Source organism: Cydia fagiglandana, chromosome 17, assembly GCF_963556715.1.
Source record: "Cydia fagiglandana chromosome 17, ilCydFagi1.1, whole genome shotgun sequence".
NCBI lineage: Eukaryota > Metazoa > Arthropoda > Insecta > Lepidoptera > Tortricidae > Cydia > Cydia fagiglandana.
In genome coordinates this window covers 15,905,972-15,923,973 of record NC_085948.1, presented here as the reverse complement: position 1 = coordinate 15,923,973, position 18,002 = coordinate 15,905,972, and the positions used below count along the sequence as shown (strand labels likewise).

The window sequence follows — 18,002 nt, the reverse complement described above, 5'->3', positions numbered from 1 at the left end:
ATTCTTAAAGTACAATCAGCATCATATAGTAGGTAGCATCCAAAGTACCTATTCAAATAGTTCGGTACGCCATACATACCTATTATATGGCGTACCGAACTATTTGAATACTTTGGATGCTACCTACTATACGACGCTGACTGTACCTACTGGATTCTTCTGTTATGTAAGAATGTATAATTTGGTTAAGAAAAAAGGTACCTGATATGTAGGGATTGCAATCCGGTCCGGCGGATCCGGTAATCCGGCCGGATCCGGCACATTTTTTAAGATACCGGATCCGGTAAAGTGAATCAAAGTGCTAAAATATAAAATATCAGCTTAAAACACTGCTAAAATTTAAAAGTCCTCGCCAATATTCGAATTTTCTCGCTCGCAAACAGCAACACAACAACTTGTTTGTTAGTTGACTCCAATCTTCTAGCCGACGAAATATGTGTAGTCGTAGCGTTGAGATTTCCGTGCACCGTAAGTACTGGATTGGTTTATATTCAATTTATTGTGTAGTTTCATTGTAATTTAATGTACATGTTCTTTCGTTTTATTTTGTACAAACCATTATTATTTTGTTATGGATTTTTGTGGTCCGAAATAAATGATTTTTATTTTTTTTATTTTTTTTTTATAGCCCACTTTAAGACACAGGGGTATCCGAAATGCTAATACTTGTACATAATTATATTAATTATTAAAAAAGTGGTTAGGATTTTGCTAATTAAAACTAGTCGGGGTTTCTGTGGTTGACCTGACGTTTAGTAAAAACAATATCTGTGGAGGTTCGAAGTAAGGAGGTATAAAAAAAGAGTCCGTCATAAAGCAAGTTCGAACGGGATAGTCTTATATGGAACATTCAACCATAAACACTAACTATTCATTTTCAATTAGTCATAAAACTGTTTAAGCTTTACAGGCCTGATTTAGTTAATATGTTTTATCCTTCTTACAAATACATAAGTCAAAATGAGAGATAAAGACCAAAACGAGAAGATCAAAACTATTCATAGCTAATTCAGGTCAGTAACGCGTTTATAAATAATTCCATAAACCAGAGAGTTTACTTATAGGATAGATGCATACTTACAACATGTTATTATATAAGGCCATATACAGAATATACAAAATAGGGATGTTGACCATATTTAAAAAAATATATTGAACTCTATGCACGAAATAAAACGCAAAAGGGAATATTACGCAAAAGTCGGCGTAGGGTCCACTAGCAAATTCAGAGGGTCTACTTCGAAATGCGAAAATCGAAATTTCGTTATCAGTCTCTAACGCTCGAATACGCAAGAGTGATAAAGAGGCAAAAAACGAAATTACGCGGTAAGCCCTCAGTATGTGCTAGAGGCGCCCCAGAGTATTGCGTAATATTATTCTATTTCCCTGAATAGGGAATATTACTCGAAACTCTGCGTAGGGGGCGCCACTACCACAATCCATCACAATCTGGGGGTCTACCGCGAAACACGAAGTTTCGTTATCTAACCTCTCTATCACTTTTCATCATCATCATCCTCACTTTTGCATATTCTAGAGTCTGTGCGGAAAGAGAAGAGTCGTGGGATTTGAGGGCGCGCCAGTGCTATTTTATGGTTTTTGCTATGCTGACAACACTGGTCACGTGATTATAGTACGACACTAAAGGTCATGATACTTGAATCCCTTTTGTTCCGGTTTTTTACCACGGCTTACTAAACGGAGCCTGGTGGTGGTGTCGGCTCATCAACTCAATCCCCTGATTTAGCGCAGGCACTAGTTTTCTTTTTAAAACACACTTGTTTTTATGTCTCAGATACTAAAAAGTGACAGTGCGATTGACAAAACTGCTAAAAGTGCTAAAACTAGTTAAGAATCTGCCCAATACAACTGTAATTTTAGTACCAAACAAGATAGAGTCTCATTTATGTACTGCCTAATCTGTGCAGTCCAACAGTTATTAAAACCGGGTAAATCGGGTAGAAATTGGGCAATAGAACTGTAATTTTATCTGGGATATATTTCACCCATTGTAAACTTGACTTGTAATGTATGTGTACATTATTAATAATAAATATGGATATGAATAAAAATAGTGCATAAGGAATCATCCATTAATTACGTCTCACGAATTTCTAGGTTTTTTGACCCCTCCCCCCCTCCTTGTCACACTTGGTCACATTTTGCAAATCCCTCCCCACCTTGTGTGACGTCACATTTAGGCAATTTTGTTTTCAACGAAATCGGCAATACTAACTCGGCTGTATTTTTTTTATAAAAAAATATTTTTTGTAAAAGAAATATTAGTAATTTTATAACGCAAAACCAATTAGGAACGAAAATTACATTCCTACCTACCTCATTATTTAAATGTACAGCGATTAAAAAAATATAAATTAATTTTCGGTTACTGATGAAATTGATGAAGTTAAAGTGACGTCACAATGTTTGTGACTCCCCCCTCCCCTATGTCACAACACTGCTAAGTATGAAATATAATTTCGTAACTAACAGAACCTACAAATAAAGAAATATTTTATTAGAAAAAGTTTTATTCTTTGTAATCGAAGTCTGAATTAAAATATTCAATGTCACTTATGTTTGAGCTAGCTTCAGAACAACCAGGGACACTCATAGAACTATCTTCATCTGAACTGGATGTGCTTGAATCCGGCACGTAGATTACGAATTCTTGCATATCACCTACTTAGCGGTCTTTTATTCGAGATGCCGTAGGTACTTTTACACAATCCTGAAAAAAAAAATTACATATAAATATGCATAAAATGGCAAGTATCAAGACTATTTGTCAGTTATTTTAAAGACCATGAATGACCTGCATATTTATGAAAATTAATATATTTTGAATGAATATACTTACCGATTATGTACCGGAGACAAGTTACTTAGGGGCCTTATTAAATAGGTAATTATTTAATATTAAATACAACATCAATACCCGCGAATAGCGGAAACACGTTCCGCGACTTTTTGTAAGTCGATAGTCGGCTTTTAGCCGTTTTCTTCCCGCTGACAAAACCGAACAATGTTAAATATAATTTTCCTTGTGGTTTTATGTACGGTTTTATCGTGTTTTGAAAATATTTTATACATAAAACTTGCGGTTTTTGTTAATAAATATACAATGACAGAAGTTTGTTTACTTTTTACATGACAAGGTGTCAAAGGTTTGATTGCCATATAAAATTTAAAATGTTAGTTCCCGTTTCTGCCACGACTCTTCTCTTTCCGCACAGACTCTAACGATAAAGAGGCAGATAACTAAATTTAGATTTTCGCGTTTCCCGGTAAAAATATAATTAAATTGTTGTAAACAACATAAAATAAAAGGTTTTTAATTTTTATTTCATGTATGGAAACTTTTAGAAAGGGACAGAGATTTTCTTTGTGCATCGTATTCTGCATGTTTTCCTTTTTTCTTAAAAGTCAAGTGAAAATAAACTTTAGAGCAATGATAATAGAGTAGGTATACTTCACTTATTGATTTAAATGCCAGTAATGACTCTTGTTAGTATAAAACCTTCTTCTAAAGTACTTTAAATGACGGAATGAGGGATTAGAGTGATGCGCTCCACTCACTATCAGTATAATGTCATTATTTTGACATTTCTTCAAAAATATTAAAAATGTTTAATAACTTCATTATCGTCCATCATTCTTTCTGTCATTTCTGATTCCATCATTCTAACCAATTCACTGTCAGTATAATGTCATTTCTAGTATCATTACTTTGACATAACTCCAATACTGACGGAAATTATTAAAATAAACTTCATTACTTGCCGTCATTCCTTCATGACACTCCCTACACTATCACTAAAAACGTCATTCCGTCAAAGTAATGTCAGTATCCATGATAGTGTCGGGGCCGTATATAAACATAAGGAAACACTCTAAATTTGCATCAAATTACTTTGCCACTCTTGTGGATAAAATGCGATTTTCTCAACAGTTTTTGAACAATAAAGAGAAGGTTCTCTTTACGAGCTGGAATGGTGCAAATTTTATCTCCAATGAATCCAATGATTTTCACACACATCACAACGAGAGATGTCTCATTTGCAAGCGCATATAGACATCGCGCAACTCCAGCATAGATTTATTATGTGTGGTAGCACGAGCTCGATCTCGTCACATATACAGTTTGACATATTTGACCCGATACGCCCTGTGACAGTGGGCACGAGACACTCCTGACTTCGGTCGAACTCGGCTCCGCTCGGCTCAGCATTGCTACGAGCAATTTTTAGGGTTGGCACCACGTGACTTCCTTTTGCGTGCACGACCACAGATAATCACTTGATTTTTGACAACCCTAAATAGCCGAAAGGGATAGTGCCATGTAGGTATTAGAAAGAGATAGCATGATTCGACCCTGAAGCGCTGTCAAACTTCGGGTTTGTAGGAAGTGTCCTTTCTGTACGGTAGTACTATTATTTCTTCTGTGCCTGTGATCCGATTCTGCTCGGTATATATTCAATCACAATTCTCAACGTCTATGAATATGACAAGATTTGGAGTGCATCTCGTTTGCGCTTATGCACGTGAACATACCATAATTATTTGGTACGCTAATAATAAACAAATGAAGATACGTATGAGCGTTTCCACACTAGCGGAACGGCGTTCTTTATGACCGGCTGAAACTATAGTACTCTGTATTTTTAGGTATTAAAATAAAAGTAAACAAACAATTTGTACATTTTGGGACGTTATAAAATTGGTTAACCAACCAAATACAAAAGCGCCAGGATCTGTCACTGAACGACCTGACTTTAACCTACATTATTTGATCATGTAATATTTTCATCTACCCTCAATTGGCTTAAGGAGCCATTTGTATTTTATTTGTAGGTATTTAATAGATTTAATAGTGTTCCGACTCGACGCGTCAAGTGTGAATCGTAATTTGGTAAGTTTAGCACGATACCCACGCGCGTACGCTTTCTCCTCCAAAAAGATGTTTACAGCCGTGTGGGCTGCGTTACCGTTGCGCGTTCCGGAGCGTACTGGGATGAGATTTAGTTGCAATTAACATTTGTTTTGCTGTAGATTTACTTATATAACATGTGTTTGGATAGGTCCAATACGGGATAAGGCAGATTTATATCAGTGTAGCGGAATGAGCCATGTGCATTATGGCAGGCGTGGCTCACTCCGCGATTTCGTCGCTTTGCTACAGGTAGCTAAAAGTACAAGCGTTCCACCCCAAATTTGGGGAAAACCATAAGCCGCGCGTGGCGCTGTCGCCAATATCTGTGCTGATCGTAACAGACGCGTTTTTGTTGTAGTTTGTAACCTTCTTTGTGTAGACAAACGTTAAGTCTTCTATTTTCTATTTTTGATATATTTTAAAATATTTTAAAATTGCTTAGTTACCTTACTTCGAATAAAACACTCGTGTCATAAACATCTCTTTCTTACTTTATTTTACAAAATACCTAATTTTTACAACACGTTATCAGCACGAATGCTATAATTTATAATAATTATAATGCAAAGTTTAGTGTAAAGTGTAAAATATTGAGTTGTAGTGATTGTGTGATGAAAATAATAAAAATCGTAAATATGTCACACGAATCGGGAGATGCTTCGAGTGTTTGTAATTCCCATTCAAGCTCATCTATTCCATCGTTTTGCCTGAGGAGCAAAGATGGATACCCTGCGTGGAAATTTAAGATGCGCAATTACCTATTGCACGAGGATCTGTGGGAGACAATCGGTGGCTACCCTGAAGGAGACACGACCCCTGCCTCTACAAAGGTACGAAAAGATTCGAAAGCCCTGGCAAAGATATGTTTGACAGTAGATGGTGCGGCAATCATTCATGTTAGATGTGCGAAAACCGCAGCCGAAGCATGGAAATCTTTGCAGAAAGCTTTTGAGGACAAGGGAATGGGACGAAGACTTTCTTTAGAGCGAAAATTGTACAGGTTGAGTCTGTCGGACTTTTCGAATATGGAACTGTACATTAACGCAGTTATGTCAACCGCACAGGATCTGGCGGATATAGATGTAGTCTTAGAGGATAAGTCTATTGCTGCGATACTTTTGGGAGGTCTCACTCCAAAATACGAACCTCTCTTTATGGCATTAGAAAACTGTAATGTTGATGTGACTACAGACTTAGTTAAGACAAAACTGCTAAATGAAATGTCCAAGGATGCGGCTACACTATTAGAATCGGTTTTTCATGCGAAAAGGAAGCCGAAGTCAAAGAAGAACGATCTGGTTTGTTACGACTGTAAGATGCCTGGACATAAGCGTCCAGACTGTCCGATGAGAGGCAAGAAGGAGAAAGCCAATGAGGTAACTGTCAACGATACGACATTTACAGCTCTCAATACTTCTGGCAGCTCAAGTAAGGACATCATTTACGTAGATTCGGGTTGTACTAGACACATGACTTCTAGACGAGATTGGTTTCAGAGTCTTACGATACAGAATCAAGGTACCGTTACTGTCGCAAACGGATAACAGATTAAGTGCTGCGGAATTGGAAACATATCAATAAACACACCCGAGAACGTGGTGAACAAGATCAGTGATGTTGATTTTGTACCAGATTTAAAAGCAAATTTGTTATCTGTATACAAAACTGTTCAAAAGGGTTTTATATGTGTTTTTGATATTAATGGATGTAACTTTTATAAATCTGATAATTTTCGTTTTACAGGTGAATCTGTTGCTCATGCCTCGCCCTGTGGTGGACTGTACGTTTTAGACGGTACTGTCAATGTTCCCGAGAATGTGGCAGATAATTATATGACACAGGATGTGCACTCTGACTGTCAGGATAGTTATCAACTTTGGCATAAGAGGCTAGGACATTTGTGTCGCATAGGCATGAACCAACTGAAGAATCACGAGGTAGGCGTAAAGTATTCAGTAGTAGATAAAAATAGTTGCATCGCTTGCGTGGAAGGTAAACAAGCGAGGAAACCTTTCAAGAAGGTAGCGTTTAATAGGGCTACTTCCCCGTTAGAACTGATCCATATGGATCTCATGGGACCAGTGTCTACAATCTCTTTTCAAGGAAATAGGTACATGCTAACGATAGTAGACGATTATACGCGAAAGGTGTTTGCTTATTTCATTTCTTCCAAAACAGAGGTAAAAAATAAATTCTGTCTGTTTCAAAGTTTTGTTGAAAATCAATTAGACAAGAAAATAAAAGCGGTTAGGACTGACGGAAGTAAGGAGTTCGTTAATAAAGAATTTATTGATTATCTTGTTTCGAAAGGTATCGAGCATCAAACGACGACGCCTTACAGTCCTCAACAGGTTGGAGTCGCGGAGCGCACACATCGTTCGATTACAGAAAAGGCGCGGACGTTGCTAGCTGAAAGCTCACTGTCGAAAGCATTCTGGGAAGACGCATTCCAAGTTGCCGTGTACCTAAAGAATAGGTCTCCTCATCGAGCCTTAGGTGGACAAATTCCTTATGACAGGTGGTATGGTCGTAGAGGTGATCTTAGTCACCTGAAAGTGTTCGGATGTAGAGCACTTGTCCATATACCCTCGTGTCACAGAAGGAAATTAGATGTCAAGGCACAGGAAGCGATTTTCGTCGGTTATTCAGAAAATCCAGGTACTTATATATTTAGGGATCCTGCTAACCCACGAAGAATGTTTATGTCCAGAGATGCAACCTTTTTTGAGAATTGTTTTACAGAGCTGAAGCAGAGTTCACTAGAACCTGAGGTACAGTCAGACTCTATTTTATTGTTCGAATATAAAAGAGAGACCGAGTCTGAAGACTGTCAAGATTGTCAATTTTATGACTGTGACGAGAGCAACGACCCTGCACCACCGCCTTCGCCGATAAATCTAGAAAGTGCCGAAGATTTAGTATCTATGGAAGAGCGAGAGCCCTTCAGTGAACCACGGCTACCTAGTGCGGATGAAGAGCCAGCAAGTGTGGAAGAGGAATCTCATACTGAGCCAAGATACCCCTCAAGAGATAGGAAACCACCAGATTTCCTAACTTACAACGTGTCTACGGCTGATTCTCGAGAACCTACAACATATCTTGAAGCTACTCAAGCCGATGATGCAGATAAGTGGAGGCATGCTATGGCTGATGAGTATAGTTCATTGAAAAAACTCCACACATGGGACCTAGTAGATAAGCCTAATAAAAAGGTGATACCATGTAAATGGGTTTACAAAATTAAAAAGGACGCGTACGGTAATATAACCAAGTATAAAGCGAGACTCGTCGTGAAAGGCTTTCATCAAGTGGAGGGAGTAGACTACGATGAGACGTTTGCACCTGTGATTCGCCATTCTTCCCTCCGCACTTTATTTGCTTTAGCTGCAGAGATGGGGTTAAAAATGAAGCACTTGGATGTCGATACCGCGTTCCTAAACGGAGATTTAGAAGAAGAAGTTTTCATGGAGCAACCACCTGGTTTCATCGAAAAGGGCAAAGAAAACAAGGTTTGTTTGCTGAAGAAATCCCTTTACGGCCTTAAACAGGCACCGCGAGCATGGAACAAAAAGTTGAATGAAACACTTTTGAAAATAGGTTTTACAGGAACTCCTTCCGAGCCTTGTGTATATACGAAACTTTTTGGTAAGGAACTCGTGATATTGGGTATTTTTGTCGATGACATAATTGTCTTCTTTAAATCTGATTCGACGTTTGACACTGTCAAAACGAATTTGTCGAAATATTTTTCTTTGAAAGATCTCGGAATATTAAAATGTTATTTAGGTTTACAAATTGAATGCGATTCCGAGTGTATTCAATTAAATCAGCGGAGTTACATTCTTTCTATACTGGAAAAATTTAACATGAAGGATTGTAAGACTCCTCTAGTTAAAAAGAATATGGAAAGAAGAACTGATGGTCAAGAAGGTGAGTCTTATCCGTATCAAAACTTAATAGGATGCCTCATGTATCTTACGGTAAACTCACGACCCGATATCGCTTACGCTACGAGCTATTGAAGCCAGTTTAATACGTGTTTTACTAAGGAACACTGGAATGCTGCGAAAAGGGTTCTGCAGTACCTGAAGGGTACTTTAAATTACTCCTTGGTTTACAGGAAGAGTGGAGAACCTTTAAAAGGCTTTAGTGACGCGGACTGGGCAAATTGTCCGATTGACAGAAGGTCGTACACTGGATACACCTTCAAGTTAAGTGGAGGTCCAGTATCCTGGGAGTCCAAGAAACAGCCTACAGTGGCTTTATCTTCAGCTGAATCGGAATATATGGCACTAGCGTCTGCCACGAAGGAAGCATGCTACTTACGACGGTTTATCTATGAGATAACAGGTAAATTGCATATAGTTAATTTAGCTTCTGACAGTCAGAGTGCCATCAACCTCGTTCGAAATCCTGTACACCACAACAGGACTAAGCATATAGATACCAGATTTCACTTTATTAGGGAAAAGGTGTCTAATAATGTTGTTAAATTAGAATATATTAAAAGTAGTGATATGCCTGCTGATGTACTAACGAAGCCACTAGGACCTATAGTACATAAACGGTGTATACTTAACTTAGGATTAGAGACTTAAGTTTATTTTTGTTTGTGTTTGTCTGGCACAATTTCGATTAAGGGCGGCTGTTGTAGTTTGTAACCTTCTTTGTGTAGACAAACGTTAAGTCTTCTATTTTCTATTTTTGATATATTTTAAAATATTTTAAAATTGCTTAGTTACCTTACTTCGAATAAAACACTCGTGTCATAAACATCTCTTTCTTACTTTATTTTACAAAATACCTAATTTTTACAACAGTTTTGTTACAGAGTGAGTCTTCTGTACCTAGTACTATTATTTATTCTGTGATTATGGCTACCTAATACTTTAACTACTGGATGATCAACTATCAAGTCATTGTCAACTTCCTTAAAGAATCAGTCTTAGTTTCCTTCTTTCGCTTTTTTATTTTCACAGATTACAAATCACTTCGACTGAAAAATATACTTTGGAATGGGCACCTAATTACCACATGTTTAGCAAAATATTATGTAATATATTTTGACCTATCAAGCATTTGTGGAATTTTACATCTACTGTCTCTATGTCAAGTTACGAACAGTGCCATACCCTTACACTGAAGATTTCATATGTGTGCGGTGGTCAAAAATTGTGGCAACAATGCTCAGCTCCGTTTTTTCGAAAAAAAAATGACTAATTATAAGTCGGTCAGGACCTTTCGGACACAGACATGAAGAAAATTCCGTTTCGTTACTTTAATCATCGGTGAAATCAAATATATCCAGTAGGTATTTAGTAGAGATGCAACGGATAGTTGTTTGGCCGGATACCGGATATTCGGTCTGACCATCGGCCGAATATCCGGTATCCGGCCGCCGAATATTCAGCCAGCGGAGCTATACCTACATTTCGGTTTTTCAGGTGCGCATTCTGCAGGTTTGACCTGCTTCCTAGTGAACTTTCGCGCGGACACATTTCTAGGTTCGAAATGAGTGCGCTTGGCGTGCAAGTCAGTGGAATGTTTAAATTATTTTAAAATAATAGAGAAGTACGATTATGACCGTGACTGTTTCTTATATCTAATTTGTTTACTCCGAAATCAAGCAATGTTACTATCCGGTATCCGGCCGGATTTTAAAATAATGGCAGGATAGGCCAGATACCGGATAGTAACCGAATATTCGGTGCATCTCTAGTATTTAGCGTAAAGCGTAAGTCACGATCAAGAGAGAGATGCATGTTGCGATGGCCGCGATAGTAAACAACATCAATACCACAGTATAATAAAGAGTACTTCAATACGGAACAACCACGCTTCGGCTAAGCAGTAAGCACACTAGAGAGATGTTATCGCATGCGATCTTAAGCGAGATTGCGATGATCTCTACATTATGTCTACTGTAGAATGTGTTGTGATTGATGTTGTTATGACATAATTGCAACTGTTACAAGCGATAAGACTGTCATTTCTTTTACAGGTTTTTATTTAGTTTCACCTGACCGTTGTCTGTGTGTAATCTAATCTAATCTTGCAAGTTAAATTTGATCCACTTCCCGGTTTCCGATTGAGCTAAAATTTTGCATACATACGTAAGTCGGGTGACAATGCAATGTTATGGTGTCATCGAGCTGATCTGACGATGGAAATGGTGATAAAACAACGAAACCTAATTGTGTTTGGGGTTTTTAGAATTGTCTCGATGAGCATTAGTTGCCTGTGGAAAGAAAAGCACAGTCAGCTATAAAAACTTGTACCAAAAATGAAATTTTTGCCAAAAACTTATATTGAACTTATAGGTATACTATACCACTCTGTGAGACGCGGCAATGCATTTATGAATCTGATGGAGAAAAGAAAGATACAAGGAAGAGTTGTTCACAAATAAAATAAAATTAAAGTGGATCTTTGGCCAAAAGTGGGAACGAAGCCCGTAGACAATGATTACACCTGCTGTGTTGCGCAAAGTTTTCAAATATGAAGTTGGAAAAGTTCTCGGAAATTTCAGAAAAAAAAATACGGATTAATAACAAGAAACTATTATCATTTTGGAAAATCACAAAAATGTATCGGATTTTTTTCATGTGGAAATTAGTAAATGCACATCAGTACCTACACCATTACATCGCGCTGGCAAATCTATTGATACCTAATACATACCTGTACAGATCGAAGATAAAAAGTGATTTTATTGTTTGGCCAACTGCCAATGTGGGCGCAAGTGAAATACTAGACGTCGCACTGATATCTACTGGCACTAAGTCAGGAAAGGCTTTAGGCGTTCGATAGTCGATTGTTTGCTAACTATAGGTACCTCTACCAATGAGAAAGTCTAGTTTAGAAATTTCCGGTCTAGTATTCTCAAATCCCGTTCTCATAGTCAAAAACCCAACCGTTTTGATAGCAAAAAACTGAATCCGATTTAACGTAGCTTAATACAAACAAAAAATCTTTGGAGAAACTTAGTAAAAAAACAAAGGAGGTTCGAAAGTGTTACATATCATTAGAAGTGAAAGTAAGTCGTGACGTCACATGGTGCTGATGTAAACATTAGGCAATGTTGTGATGGGAGATGGATCTGTCATTAAGTTGAGGTCATTGATACTGTGATGGAGGATGATTTGAAGCGTGTCAAAACAATGCTTCGACAAGATTGGATTATAAAAGATAATGGAGCAGTTATATCGTCTAAAATTATTCCCAGAGCACTATAACTTGTAATCTTTTCAAATCGAGGTTCTGCGGTCTGCGGAATACGCTTTGAGAATTAATTTGCGACTCTAAAAACATAAAATTTCTTAAGTAGGTGTAAAAAGTCTGAGGAGGTGATTATAATAAAAAAACCGGGCAAGTGCGAGTCGGACTCGCGCGCGAAGGGTTCCGTACCATAATGCAAAAAAAAACAAAAGAAGCAAAAAAAAAACGGCACCCATCCAAGTAGGTACTGACCACTCCCGACGTTGCCTAACTTTGGTCAAAAATCACGTTTGTTGTATGGGAGCCCCATTTAAATCTTTATTTTATTCTGTTTTTAGTATTTGTTGTTATAGCGGCAACAGAAATTCAAAATTCAAAACGCATAGACTACCGTTACGTAATCTCAGAGCAAGCACGCAACAAACATACGTAGAACATAAAGCGAATAATTACTATGGCCAAAGAACGCGCAAACATATGGTTCCTAAAATACTTAACCAATTAAGTCCAACAGTAGATCAGTGTAGCAGTAAGCAAATATTTAAGAAAAGGCTGCAAGCAAAACTTTTAGATTTGTATGATAATAGTAGTTAGTAGTAATAGTATATTGTTTGTATGGCATAACTCTAGTTAAGTAATGTATTAGGTATAAGTATGTAAGTTAAGTGGGTAGAACACAAAAGGATTGAGAGCGCTTTATCCGCCAACAAACTGTCCTCAGTTTGGCGGAATATAAATATGTAAATACCCTGTAAGTATTTTTGCGATAAATAAATTAAAAAAAAAAAAATACATCATCTGTGAAAATTTAAACTGTCTAGCTATCACGGTTCGTGAGATACAGCCTGGTGACAGACGGACGGACGGACGGACGGACGGACGGACAGCGAAGTCTTAGTAATAGGGTCCCGTTTTACCCTTTGGGTACGGAACCCTAAAAATGAAATTTTGACCATGAAGATTATGAAAAATGAAAAGATGATCAAAACAACAAGCTTTTGAAAAGCAAGAATATTCTCTAATATCACTATAAGTATATTGTACATTGTGCAACGAAAGGGGGGTAAGTGAAATATTGGAAACGAGGTCTTTAGATTCACGACAGCCGCAGGCTGGAGTGAATTAATATCGAGTTACATATATCTAAAACAATCAAACATATGTATTGATCCAAGTAAACCAGAAACGGAATGAAAGATACAGCTTAAAACATGACTTTCCGAGGAAGTATCACAAAGTCCCCCACCACGTCTGTCTGTTTGTGTGTTTGTATGTTCGCGATAAACTTAAAACTGCGGGTTTCACCTATAGAGTGTAGAGTGATTCTTGAGGAAGGTTTATGTGTATAATTCGCTAACCTGTGCGAAGCCGGGGCGGGTTGCTAATAGCAAAAATAATAGATAGTATAGAGGGGTCCTGTCATAGTAAATTTTGTAGTCACTGTAAATTTATTGCCATCTATCGACACACGACTATAACTCAAAATAAACACGTATAAAATTATCAAAAAAATGAATATATGGATAAATGATTTTATTATTTTTTTATCATTTTGTCCCATGTTCATTCACTGATTCAAACACCGTTTCATATTTAACAATGTGTTAAAATTGTTAAATATGAAACGGTGTCGTTACGCCATCTAGCCGAGAATAGGCTAAAGGTGTGTGCGCCATCTATCCGAGAAAAACTTTTTCTTGATTTCCGAGGCACGTTTTTTTCTTAGACTTTATTCATCTTATACGAAGTTACATATGTCTTTGCTAATAGTAATATAAGTAATTTGTAGTGGTCACAAATTAACGTCTTCATTGCAGCAAGCTTTCATTTTCCTCGATAACCAATAATCCACATAAGTAATTACATGTAGACAGAGCAGTAGCTAGCTTAACACATTTGGTCAGCAAGTGTAACATGTGTGTTCCAAAATAGGGTCGCGAGCGCAGGTGAAAACCCGCCAAACTTTCACTTTGACGTAAGCACATTTGTGTCGTTATGCGGCTTATGTCACAATGAGACAGTTGCTATTTTCATTCTATGCTAAATGTGTCACTTAACTTCAAACAGGTAAATCCATTCGAACCTCTCAGCAAATGTCTACCCTATTTACCTTTTCTTAATACCAAAATCGCATTAGATTTACCCGAGTTTGAATGTCAAATGCCAAAATAATTTTTAACTTTATTTTATTTCTCGAACTTTCGATGGAGAAGGTCCTCACTTCGGCCCCGATTTTTTGTTACTGGTTTGATTGATTTGCAAAATTTATATTGGAAAAATTATATGTCTTGAAAGGGTTTGCACCAATGGGTGACAAGAAAAGCTGATTCACCCATTTTTTAATAGTATTGCATGGTCACTCGTAGTTTTTATTTTAGAAGTGGACTTTTAGTGAAGTGGAAATGATGGTTTTAAGAAGTCGGTTCTTTTTTTTGTTAAAGATTGTTATGTAGGTACTTACCTAATCTCTTATTATTATTGTATGATAAGAGAAATAAAATATTGGGGACATCTTAGACAGACCGAGCGCTAGGGTAGCCCCAAACTAAGCATAGTTTGCAGAGTTAGACCAAGCATAGCTTGTAGAGTTAAACGTCAAACTTCTATGAAATTATGACGTACCTACTTCTATCACTTGGACTGCGTGGGCTATATCAAAATCGCTGCAGACTTTTCTTGGTCTGACTCTACTATGGTACCTATGTAACTCACATGTCATTCTTTAATGCCGCACAAAAGAGCTTCACTCAGACCTCAGACTATTAAATTTTAAATGTTGTCAGTTCATGAACATATATGCTATTCATAAAGATATATAATTGGCTGGTCTCCGACTGGTCTAGTCAAAAGCAATTAACTTGGTTACGACCTGCTTCTCACAATTATATTCTAGTTTATTATAGCCTACCTTCTTAAATGCACACCTTTGAAACTTATTTACCGATGCATAATGTATGTAGGTACATATATTTTCTTTTAAGATTCAGAAATTAGAGAAGAAAATGTTAAAGTCCAGAAGTTTTTGGCAAAGAAAATAATTTTCCATGGCTTCTAGAAATCAATTACTTTATTTACATTTACAAACATGTAGCGTCAACAAAAATACAGGACTAAACATCAATTTTTATGGACAGTCGCCATCAGATATATTGGAGCGGCCAAGGTGCTCAGAAATATCTGAACACGCCTCTATATTCAAAGCGTTAGAGTGCGTGTTCAGATTTTGTGAACATCATGGCCGCTCCGATATATCTGATGGCGACTGGACAACGGACATTGGATTCTTAACACCAAAAAGTAAGGTAAGGTTGGTCAGGTACGACCTCACCTGTTCTAAGCATGTAAGAGATTTAAAAGCTAATAATCATTAACAGATAACACCTCGTTAACCATACCTCACTCAACAATGAGGTTCGTTGACCTCAACATAAACAACATTAGTTGAGCTAATGAGCTATTGTTAAAGGGTGTCAAGTCAACTTCTGACGTTTAACTGTTGTTTCCCATACTATTGACACCATTGGCATTTATTGAGCGAGTTGCGGAAACTAGAAACAATCGGATAATAAATAAATAAATAAATATTATTACACATTTTTGACACAAATTGACTAAGCCCCACGGTAAGCTCAAGAAGGCTTGTGTTGTGGGTACTCAGATAACGATATATATAATATATAAATACTTAAATACATAGAAAACAACCATGACTCAGGAACAAATATCTGTATCATCATACAAATAAATGCCCTTACCAGGATTCGAACCCGGAACCATCGGCTTCATAGGCAGGGTCACTACCCACTAGGCCAGACCAGTCGTCATACATCCAGATACATTTGAAACTAACTGCGAACTAATTTCTATGGGGGTCCTTCGTAGATTTTTCAAATTTGCCGTCTTATTCTACTGAAATAAAATAGTTTGCCAGTTTTTCATTATCCTACCTAGGTACTTGTTAGTCCAAACCTGGCCCTATGGGTTTCTTTGAATTATTATACAATTACTGCATATCATTTAATAGATGTTCAGCAGTAGCTTTTCGGTGAAGGCAAATTTCTTGAGGAAACCTACATTTCCGAAGAAATTAAAGATTGTGTGAGCGAGTCAAGTCCCCGTTCTGAATTGACAGTGGGTTTTTCGTTTACTACTTTTCTATGCTTCTAGAGCATCCTTTACAGAATCCCTAGTGTACATTTCATTCGACCGCGTGACGAGCGTTCTCGTTTGCGTTATGTCTATTTTTGTATGGGATTTTGAACAACGTGCTTAGAGGGACCTTTTGGAAACTCAAAATCCCGTACTGAAATGACACTTAACGCAAACGCGTACATCACATCACGCTATTGAATGAAATTTACACCAGGGGCCAAATTCGACACGTACAACTGTCAGATTTCGCATCCACGTCAAATCAACAGTTGATTTTATTGCATACTGAGTGTTGATTCCATTAACGGTGGAAAATATCATTTGGTACAACCAAAACTCAACTCTAAACTAAGGGTGGTTCGGTTTGGTTTGCTTGTCACCCTAACTGTGGATTGTTAATCTCAAATTTTGACATTGTACGTATTCGAGAACTTATGATTTTTCCCACATCAACGGGAGATCAACACGATACGTCAAACGTCGCTTGTCGAATAGGGGTCCAGGGGTACTGCTGTTAACAGCGTCGTAAAACAAACTGCTAATTGAATACAGTGGTCACTTAAAAAGCAAACTTATTCCCTTGAGGCTATAACTAACTCGTTTGCGGTTCCGAAGAAAGTTGAGTTTGATTAGAAAATGTGCGTATGCCTTTTGGTTTCTTTAACGCGCCATCTTCCAAGACCGTCCTTATATTAGTAGAATTAGACCAAGATAAGTCTACAACGATTTTGATAGCACAAGCACTACAAGCAATGCAAGTGTTACTTATACGTCATACTTTCATAGAAGTTTGACGTTTAAAATAACACTTGCACTGCGTGTGGTGCTATCAAAATCGTTGCAGTACAATCTTAGTCGTTTGACTAAGAACTTAGAAGTTTGATTAATGTAATAAGGGCGTTTTGAGTGCCACTTCGACCAGCAGTGATCTACTGTGGCGTTCCTTTAAAGTTCATTACTAATGCCTGTTGAATCAAGGAAATTCCAGATTCCGTGGGCTGAAATGTGCTGTTCCTCATACCAATATGTTTGCAATATGTCCAGTTCTAAGACCATCCTAAATTAAGGTTTGTTTTGAAGTACAAGCTACCATTTAAAGCTAGAACTGACTGAACTAATTACAGAAGACTTCTGCCATCGAAGAAAGTTGAGCGAAACGTGAAACTGAGATGCCTTTCGGTCTACAAACGCTTCCAACACCCTTGTCAACACTATTTGTCACCATCAGCCACTAGCACTTTCGAACTCACCACAAATATCAACGCGATGGCGACTTGCATCTTATCTTATCGTACTTTCACTGATTCGCGAGCGTACATCGTGGCGCGTGGTACCGTGGCCACGGGTGGGCTCCAACTGGCTATCTTGGTCTACTTTCGCTCTGTCCTTGCCGTATATTCCTACACAGAATCGTACTTTCTAGCCTACCAGTATAATCTTAACCTAGAGGGCTACGAAATTGTATAATCGAAAAGTTTCCTTATACTGGTTTTGATGAGTCTGGACTTTAGGAATGACTTCTTACACCTGTACTTGACCCTCGGAAAAGTTGCTTGCGATACGGATTTAATGACTCTTTTTATTGTGAATGAGCTTTGTATGCTGTCTATATGCAATTGATTTCTCTTTGTTTTAGCTGTAACTTGTTAAGACTTGGTTATATCGATTGTCAAGTTAGATTTTCAGCTTGACGCGCTAC

The 18,002-nt window shown here is 37.6% G+C and overlaps 1 protein-coding gene across 3 annotated transcripts in view; it reads right to left on the bottom strand.

Annotated features, from left to right (window-relative positions):
- The window catches only part of LOC134672590 (protein spaetzle 4), a 30,856-nt gene extending 13,131 nt beyond the window's left edge, over window positions 1-17,725 (bottom strand). For 2 of the 3 annotated variants that reach the window (XM_063530541.1, XM_063530543.1), the window contains exon 1: window positions 17,554-17,725. In XM_063530541.1, coding sequence (XP_063386611.1) covers window positions 17,554-17,583 — 30 coding nt within the window. In that variant the 5' untranslated portion in view covers window positions 17,584-17,725. The remainder of the gene's footprint in view (window positions 1-17,553) is intronic. The other variant, XM_063530542.1, reaches the window with a different exon arrangement.
- Between the last annotated feature and the right edge of the window lie 277 nt (window positions 17,726-18,002).